At 37.0% G+C, this 10322-nt stretch overlaps 1 protein-coding gene across 5 annotated transcripts in view; it reads left to right on the forward strand.

The window, feature by feature from the left end:
- Positions 1-10322, forward strand: part of LOC101682202 (fibrous sheath-interacting protein 2) — a 43424-nt gene that overhangs the window by 10685 nt on the left and 22417 nt on the right. For all 5 annotated transcript variants that reach the window (XR_006602983.1, XM_045068066.1, XM_013049088.2 and 2 more), the window contains exon 4: positions 698-9551. Coding sequence is in view for 4 of the 5 variants with exons in the window: in XM_045068066.1 (XP_044924001.1) it covers positions 737-9551 (8815 nt within the window). In the remaining variant the exon portion in view is untranslated. The remainder of the gene's footprint in view (positions 1-697; positions 9552-10322) is intronic.

Raw genomic sequence — 10322 nt, forward strand, 5'->3', positions numbered from 1 at the left:
TACCTCCTAGCTGGACAGATGTCTACACAAAAGGAAGCTATTTCTGCAAAGGCATATAAATGTTTTGACTGCAAGTCTGTTTCATGAAATAGTTTGTCAAAGGTAATTCTGGTTCGTATTTTTAAGAAACAAGTGCAGTCCTTAATTCCCAGAAAAATAATGATGATGGTGATCACTTTTACTATATAGTAAATAATATTAGTTAAGTCATTTTTTATTTCAGATATACAAAATATTTTTTCTTTTGATCATTAAGACCATCACTTTTCACTTATGTTAACCATTAAATAAATTACTTTAAACTGTAAAAAAAGAAAAGAAATAATGCTTGGATCATCAACACAGTCTTACTTTTTCCCAGAGCAATTGTTTTCTATGAGCCTAGACACCCACTTGGCTATTTTTTTTAACGAGGAAGACATTTGTTTGTGCTCAGCAATAAATGCTCAAAATCAATGTTCCAGGGGATTTTGAATCAAAGGGAATCATATTCAAAGAACAAATCACAGCTACAGAGTATAAACCAATTTGAAATTAATCTCTTATTCTAAGGTCCTTTCCTATGTTCGCTCTATACACCATGCCTAGATTCCGGCTATGCATTGTTTGACACAAGGAATTAAAGGTTAGCCCCTGTCCCTACAATAGAGTAAATCCACATGTGATTTCCTTTGTGTCCTGCTTACCTCCTTTCCAGGTAACTTCAGAAGAACTGAACAGTATAGTTCATAATATAATGACTTGGGTTGTGGCTGCAGTGACCAGTATATTATATCCAGCCATCACAAAATATGAAGAAAGGTTGCAAAATATTATATACCCAATGCCTGATGACTCTACCCTCTCTTCAAATAGTGTGAGTTGCTGTAGCACATGCAGTGAAATGCTTCTATATGAAACATGTATTCAGGCAGAGACATTTCAGGCAGAGGCCTGTGCGGACACAGCTGACAGGTCAATAGGACAACCAGCAACACCCGTAAAACCATCTGCCCACAAAGAAAAAAGAGCAATGGGGAAAAAACATCGCAGAAAAGGAAAACATACTGACTCTGAACCTAAATATAATAAAACCACTGAATCCCCTAAACCTAAAACCAGTAAATCCGATATTCACCTTTCTGCACCAACTGAAAGAGGTACAAAGAAATCTGAAGATGCTATCACTGAAACAGATGCCTTAAAAGAGCCGCCATCTTCTGATGAAAGAGCAAAAGTTGTAAACGAGATGCAGGAGTTAAAGAATGTTTTTGATAACTTTAAATATCACCTCAAAGAGGAATCCGAGTTGATTTTAGAAAATATTTTTCATGAAATGATGTCTGAATTAACCAAGACCATCCCCAGTCTTAACTCTGTTACGGCCGAAACTTTGGTTGATCAAACTGACATTGACAAAGGAGGCTTGCTCTCCAAAGTCAATATCTCCTCAGCAGCTGCTGAAATTATGGAAATTGTGCTTGAGAAGCTACAGTCTGCAGTTGAGAAAAAATGTACTGAGGTATTTTCACAAGAAAATTTATTAGTTCACTTTAAATCAGACTTAACAGCCAGTGGGGAACATTTCATTTCTCCAGAAGAAAAAACTTCAAAAGCTTCACCACCTTATACTATGGAGAACATGAGTGGTATTGCAGAGGATATGGTTCATGTGATTTTAGAAAAGCTGACATCTCTTGCATCTTCTAAGCAAAATGAACTTGCTCATCTTGAGATCACTACCAAACCTGCTGACGAGCAACACCAAAAAGATCCAACATATGCATTCCTTCAAAGAGCCAGCAAAAGTAAATCCAGTGCTGAACCTGATGCCACCAATTTGATTAGCAAAGAAGACATACAAAACTTGGTGTCAAATATTTTTTCCCAATCCTCTCTGGTTGGTTATATAGAAGAAGCAATCAACACTATACTAAGTTATATACAAATTGGACTTAGTAATGAGAGAATCATTGCATCCGAGGAAACAATGATCATCCATCATCTACTTGATGATCTCTTGGCTCAGTTACATCAGAAACCAGCAAAAACAGATGTCCAAAAGAGAAGACACCCCAGACTGAGTAGTCCTTCTGGCACTGAAGAAGGGCACAGACTCAGCAGTACCAGAGTAGCTTATCATCCTAGACATGGATGCCTCTTTCCACCCATTAATGTTCCTGGCATGGTTCTTTATTCTGAAGATGAAAATAAAGAAATAGACAAGATTGTGGAAAATGTACTGATTTCGTCAATCAAAGATGAAAAAGCAAAATTACAAGAACAGGTTCCTGGTCGCTGGTTCACAAGGGAAAATGCTGATTTGAAGTACAAAAGAAATATGAACTTACATACAAAGCCTACTTATCAAGATGAGGTAGCATTTCACAATTGGGGATTAAAGACTGACCTCTCAGGTTTTAATAATAAGGACCTTTTTGAGGACAAGCCATGTTTGAATAGAGACCTTTTGCTTTTCTGTGAAGATGAAAAGCATCAAATACAAAAAGCCTCAGAGGATATAATTACAAGTATTTTAGCACAAGTGCTCCAAGACCTATCTTCTGGGTCCTCTGATCACTCAGGTTATAAAAATAAGGAAGCTTCACTTCTTACATCAGGAAGTCCACAAGATCTGTCCAATCAAGAATGGATGAACCAGATGTTCTGTACATCAGAAATCCAAATAGTAGCTCAAGAAATTGTAGATGCTGTATTAAAAATACTTCACGTAGCTTATAGTCACATTATCAGACATTCTTCATCAGTACCTCAAATATCTCTAGATAATGCTGACATACTAAATAAAGAGCCATTAAAAATATGGCTTGAGAGTAAAAGGAATACAAAAGATCCCTGGTTAGAACCTGAAGAAACTGAATCAACACCTGAACCTATAGTTCACATTAATGATAAGATCACTTACACAGTTTTTAAGAAGCTGAACTCATTTATTTGTCCAAAATTGCAAAACTGCTTTAAACTAGAAAGCCATGCTGGTCATTCCAAACCTGAACCTGACCAGAAATCTTCATTTCAATCTCACCTTAGTACTTACACAACTAAAGTTGTAAAAATTGTTTTGGATGCTATCCAGAAAGAGCTCAAATACAATAAGAAAAATCTAAAGCTTGGGAAGTGTGGCCCTCCCAAAGACTTTATAGATACAGGAGATTTTGCTGCCAGTGAAAAGGAATTAGACTCTATTGTCACAAAGCTAAATAATGACATTTTGACAAGTTCATTAGCAACTTGCATTTGTGAATTGTTAAGTGGAAATACAGGTAAAAGCAATATTGTACTCCCTTCAGATAAGCTAAGGTCTAAAATCTCGTATGAAACTGCTAAGATTGAGCAAAAACAACATGTGCCTTCTCAGTGCCCTCATATGCAAGAGGAAGTTCACAGGTGCACCAGACTGCGAGTGTTAGATAGAATTGGGGATACCTTATGTGACATGTTACACAAGCTCATAGGATACTGTCCATGTTGTCCACGATCTGATGAACCAAACAGAGAATGGATCAAGGAGAATTTGAGACTAACCACTGAATTACAGTCTAATATTCAGCTCATTTCTTATACAATTCTAGAAGGTATCATTGGAAAATTCTGTAGTGCTGAGATGGATCACATTTTCACAAATTCAGAATTTAAAGCTATCTCAGATTATATTGATACTGACAGCCTATCATTTGCTTTGCTTATTGAGGAAATGGGCAGATGCTCTGACATAATCGCCAGCATGTTGTCCAGTATGATCCAGCCAAGTTGCCAAGAGGTGACTAACAACAACGGAAAGACAACCACTCCCAAAACAGGGACCACAAAAGAAGAGCATCCAAATAAACTGGAAGTCATGGCTTCTGATATCTTTGAAATGGTTTTTGCTAAATTGAAAGGGTTTGCCAAAAGAAATTTAGACGCTCTGGGCACTATAATTAATGGAAATAAAAAGAGCAACAAGAGGTACTGGGAAAGTGAAAGTTTCAACATTTGTGCAAACACACGTGAAAAACAACTGGAGTCTGCTTTATACATGCATGCAAAGAAAGTATCAAGTACTATTTTGAAGGCTATTCAAACGGAATTAAATGTGAGCTTACTAGATTTGGAAATAGGCATAGCCAAGCCACTACAGGAGAAAGAAATGCTTAAGAATCTAGTCGATTTAATTTTAGATGCAGAGCCTCTTCAATTATTTAATGAAACTGAACCAAAAAAGCAAGGGATTGAAAATTATAGATACAGGCCAACCTATGGAAATTTTCTTCCAGGAGGGGCTGACCCAGAGTCCTACCTAGAAGATCCTGCAGATACAGGGGAAAAAAGTGCTGGAGAGGAAAGACCAACAGAAGAAACTAAATCAGAATCTCTTCAGCAATGGGAGCTAGAAAGAACACTTAAAAAATTTGAAGTAGAACTCAAAGAACCAGAAAAGTCCCCAGTTGTACCCATTATAAGAAATATTTTGAATGAAATTTTTCAGAATGACTTAATTGATCAATTAAATGGGCTTACTCTCTCCCAGTCCCCTTTATGTGACATTCCTCATCCTGGTGATAAGCCAGTTGCTCAAAAATCAATTCAATCTATGGATAAAATAATGGCTCCTTTAGTGTCTGAGGCAGATGTAACTGCTGTTGCAGATAATGTTGTTAGAACCATACTTCAAAAACTTTATTCTGCTGTCATGGCAGATAGAAATGCAAGTGAAAATAGATCTAACATTATCTCCTGTCCAGCAATTATCTCTTTTCCTGAATATGGCAATGAAGAAAAGGCCTCTTCTCTCCAGTCTACCATACTGGACAGAAATCCATGTATATTTCAGTCCACATTTAGTAGTGGTAAAATGACCAAAATGAATGTAGTTGAAGATATTATACAGTCAGTATTAACAAATTTAGAAACATTTGCTACTTCCAAAGTAAAAGCTCTCTTTCGTTCTCACATCAATTTCACAATTCCAATGGCTTTGCCTCTACAGGAGGATGAGACTGCTTCCAGCCAACCATGGCTATCAACCAAAGATTCATATTCTGGTGATCAATTTTCTTATTGTTCAATGGATCATGACAAGTCAGGAAAGACCACATCAATATGTCAGTTGACTGCCTGTAAATTAAATTCATATGCAACAGAAGTGGCTAGACAAATTTTACAAGGAATCAAACATAAGTTAGATAAAGAAATAAAAAGTCCATTTTTAATCCATAATATTGTGGTTTCTGGCAGTTTCCCAAGCCAGATTGTTAACACAGTGTTAAGTATTGTGTCTACTAAAGGCAAATATGAAAAAAACCTATTTGACAGAGATATTGAGCCAGGTCAGCCAGAAGATATTGTTGGAAAGCTGTTCAATAAAAGTGATTATCAAAAAAAACTTCAATTTCAAATACTAGATACCATCGAGGGTATCTTAAGTGACATCTGTGAGAAAACACTGGACGAGAATAATCTCCTACTTACTGCATCCACTCTTAATAAATTTAACGTAAGCGGGAAACATTTAGAAGCAAACTCTGAAACAAACCCCAAGTATGCAAATAAAGCTATTCCAATGCTTTTAGTTCCTAAGTCGTGTGTCACAATGATTTCCAGCGATATGGTGGATATTGTTCTTCAAAATCTCACTTCTGCTATCATGCTTGGTGTAAATGCAAAGGACTCTATTTCTCTGAAATTGCCCCTGGCATTTTCTGATTCATTTCCCAAAGCAGAGCATCAACGATCTCCTGTTACTGACTCAATGAATGAGGGGGAAAAGGGGAGCTTTCTATTTGCAAGAAAGGGAAGAGATGTACAGCTGAAATCAGTTTATTCTGATGATTATCAGACAACTGTACTTAAAAAACAAGATGCCAAGCAATCTGCTGACCCATGTGAGGAAAGTGTTCACTTTATTACTAAGGCCATTTCTAATAGATTAAAATCTTTTGCCACGGAAAGAATAGATATGCTACTTACTCTTGATACTCAGACTACAGAAAAAACACATGTTGGCCCAGAATTAACAAATTGTAAACAAAACAGCGTATTTCTTGAAGCACACCAAATGCCATCGGATGTGAATGTCCTAGAAATCTCAACAGCTAGAACCGTTCTCAGTCAAGAGGTCACAGATGACACATTTGCTAATTACAGGAAAAAACATGGACCTGCAGTTCATATATCACAAGCTTGTCTTAGGGAATATGCTGACATAATCGCCAGTACCATTTTGATGCTCATAAAAAATGACATAGATTTAGAAATCCAAAAGATGTATTCATATCCAAACAATACTTCATTCCAAGAAAATATAATTGCAAGTGAAACTGTCAACAACATCTTAAGGAATTTACATGATAAAATATCTTTGAAGGCAACTAAGTTTTACTCACAGCAGAATCCTAGCCTGTTTACACAACTAGTTGTACAAAATGAAATATTGACAGGTCAAAGAAAGATGGATGACAACACTGAATTGTCTCTTTTTTCAAAACACCCATATCAAAACCAAATTATATCAGAAGCAGAAAACCTGAGAAGGGTTTTGGAAGAAATATTTAGAAATGGAGACTCTAGACAGGAAAAAACTGCTTTGTTAAGTGCAGTTAAGGAAATTTTAAAGAAGGTGTATCGGAGGGTAATGGAAGACATAGACCATTGGCTTCCATTTACTGAACCCCCCCACTGTACATCTGATTCTAAAATGAAAACAGCAGCAGCACGGAAAAAAACCTTACAGTCACATATAAGCAGTTTTGCAAATGACATAGTTGAAAGTGTTTCCAGAAAAATGTTCTCAATAGTAATGACATCCTTATATGAAAAGAAGGAGACTAGGCAAGAGTTGGAAGCATCTGGCCATGATGAATTACTGTTGAATCCACCAAGCTTTCAGGAATCAAAACAAGCAGAAAGAAGAAGTGTTCCCCCTGAACATGTGATACTACGAGTTTGTCCTTACACAGGCGTAAGAAGTGCCACTTCTTTGGAAAACACCTTATTGCAATTTTCTCCATGGCGAGTGGGTGAAGAATTGGTCCAAAAGGTTCTCAAAAAGATCACAAATTTTGTTTTGCTGAATCTAGAAGAGAATTTGTCCCCTAAAGATCAGTCTGATGGAATGCAGTCTCCGAGGCCATGCAGTTCTAATGCTAGTCTCAAAGACAACCCTAATATAAGTTTTAAAACGAACTTCAAAGCAAAATCGGAAGTTATCTCTTTGCCTAAATGTGGAACAAAACCACAGCTAGGACCTAGTGGTGCTAAAGCCAAAAGTCAGTCCAAGTTAAGTCCTAGAGAGAAGACTTTCAGAGGCAGTCAGTCCAGTACTGCCATTGGTCCGCCGTACCGGCTGTCAGCTGGGGATGCCCAAAACTCCTTCGTGAGAACAAAACTCCCCACTGCAGAATTTAAAATGCATGCCAAGGATATAGTAAGCAATATCCTGGAAAAAATTGTGAGTGAATTTCAAAAGGTGAGGCAAAATAGACTAATGGTAAATGTAGACACTTTAACTTCTGATCAAATCATGACAGCAAGTAAGATGGTTAATGCAGTTTTGCAGGGATTATATGCTATGAAAAATGACAATTCAGCTGACCAGATAAAAGTTTCACACTCACATGATCTCAAACTTTCACATAGGAATTTTAGGACAATCTCTCTTGCAAATCCAGAAGTCCATTTCTCTTTGGAGAATGTTTCTTCCCAGCTAGAGAAAATCTTCCCTAAAGAAGGTATTTTTACACAAATGTTTGATGAATGGCAAACAGAAGAAAATGACGTGGGAAATGAAAAATACAAGCTATTGATGGTAGCTGAATCTGTTCTGAATGAAATTTTAGTGAAAACAAAGGAATTAGAACAATCTGTTTCACTTCTAAATTTGTCACCTCTTGAGGGTTATGAAAGCAGGCGCCATAACTTTAAAAGAGCTGCTTCTGGCGCTGAGAATTCCCAAGCACAAATTAGTATATTTGGTCAGGAAATTGTTCAAAAGCTATTGGAAAAATTAGACATGTACTTCATGACTCAGATGTTCCTAACAGATGGTAAAGAAATGCTAGAAAGCAAGAAAGAAACTACAGCTAGAAGTCAAGGTGGCTCCTTAAGAACAAACAACCTCAACAATGTACCAATTTATAACACAAAGCTGAAAGACAAAATATGTGAGGGCTCTAGCCACCAAATTGCTCAAGAGCTCATGGAAGGGGTTCTGAACACCTTAGAATCATTTGCAGACCTACAATTTAAACATATCTCTCCATATGCTTTTTCTGAAATTGTGAAAATACCTATTGAAAACTTTTTTGCTGTCCAACAGAAGCCATTCATGAAAACAATATTGCCCAAGTTGCAACCACGGAATAAGTTTGCTAACGGATCTAAATCATGTAGTATGATTTCCCAGGAGAACATGCACTATAATACCCTTCGACAGCTTCACTCGTTCCATTTAGAACTGCTTACTTACACTGCTAATACTGTCAATGACATGCTTGGTATAATAAAGAACAAGGTCGACGAAGGAAAGTGTGAAATGGAGCCATCTTCAATAAGCATATTTGAAAAAAACACTGTGGCAAGTCAGATCATCAGCACACTGATGGACGAGTGTACTCATTTCTGTGAGTTGATGATCAAAAGCCATCCAAAGGAAAATCTGCTCAAAGTAGCCAAAAATGCCTACACAGCCAACTGGCCCGGATCTGCCACTGGGATGGGAATGTTCACTTCAGAGTCAGAGGGAATTAGCTGCAGGGATGATCTTCCACAAATCCCTGGCTTATCTTTTTATTCAGAGAAAGATAGAAAAGTAAAGGAGAAGGCTTCTTCTAATCTACCTTCAAATGTCAGATACTCTGCAGAGGATACACTTAAAACCACAGAGCCATTGGAAGGGCTCAAATCAGAACTGAAACCATTATATTCTAGAAGTGAAGCCCGAGGCCTTAGCCATTTTGAACAAGTCGTGAAAGGAAACAGCTCTCTCCCATTACCAAAACCATTTCAGAAATCCAGTGACACTGTGCAAGCAGCACCAGAGCATCCCATGTCCTTCACAGAAATGGAAGGTGAAAATCCCAAAGTTCTTCACTATGAGTGCCCCAAGCCAGTTAAGCCAAACCATATACAGACAACCATTTCTCCACTCAAAATAGGTATAGCTGCAGAAAATATTGTCAATACCATGCTGTTAAGTTATGACCTTCCAAGTCAAACCCCATATTCTAATGAAAGTATAGAAACAATGAAGCCATCTTTTGTATCAAAGGAAGGGCCTTTGTCTATGATGTCTGAAGAACAAAAGGATGAGAAAAGTTTGCTTAAAATATGGGAAAAAAGAATCAACTCTAAAATCAAAGAAGAAAACCAAAGCCTTGTAGCAAGTGGAGAAGATTTCACTTTATTGGAAAAGTGGAAAGATAGGTACCCAAAGTTAGAGGAACCAGAACCTCCTGAGGAAGCTGAAGTCATTGCTTTTGCAGATCAGGAACTGGGACCAAAAGAAATCCATCTAGTAGCAAGATACGTTACTACAGCTGTGGTCACACATTTCAAGAACTTTGAAACCAGAGGTGAGTGAGGGATGACTTATAAAAAGTTGGCATCATTTTAGAGAAAAAAGGCAATGAGTTTTGTCACCTCACATCCAAGAAGCTGCATTCATTGCTTCTCTGAAAATGGCCTTGGATTTGGGGTGGCTATTTAACTATATTTTTAACTGGTCAGTGTGCTAAAAGAAAAGAATGTTGAGCACATTTACCTAATTGTTATTTGGAGGAGTATGGTTCAGTTTTTGCTAGCAACAGATGAAATTAAATGGGTATAATTTAAAGTGAGATATTTTGGTTGGGCGTGTGGTTTGCCTATGATATGATGAAATCAGTTGTCTTGCTTGGGACATATAGCTGCTCAACAGGCAATTCTCAAATAGAAGTTCAAAGAGGGTTTTCTTTTTCATGTACTTTTCTAAAACAAAAATGACTTCTTAAATTACAGTCAAACTTCATACATAGTTGACTGTAATGATCCAACTTCTTTTTGAGATATACAGTTAAATTCTTTGCAGTCATTGATGATAGAGTTTATAAGAACAATGGCATTAAATATCTTGTTGTGTTCATGTTCCAGTGCTGTGACTTAAGTTCTTTTTAAGCACAACACTCCGAATCCATGTTTACAAATAGGATATCTGTACTCCCTTTCTATGAATATGATACATGCATATATTGTGTTGAACCATATGAAATAGCCATTTTGTGTGTCAAAAAATGTCAAACATCAGCAATTTCATCCAGTTCAATTTACTCTATACTATATAGTCCCATACTGGATAATTAGATAAA

This window comes from Mustela putorius, unplaced genomic scaffold (assembly GCF_011764305.1).
Source record: "Mustela putorius furo isolate JIRA1106 unplaced genomic scaffold, ASM1176430v1.1 tig00003899_pilon_pilon_pilon, whole genome shotgun sequence".
NCBI classification, from domain to species: domain Eukaryota; kingdom Metazoa; phylum Chordata; class Mammalia; order Carnivora; family Mustelidae; genus Mustela; species Mustela putorius.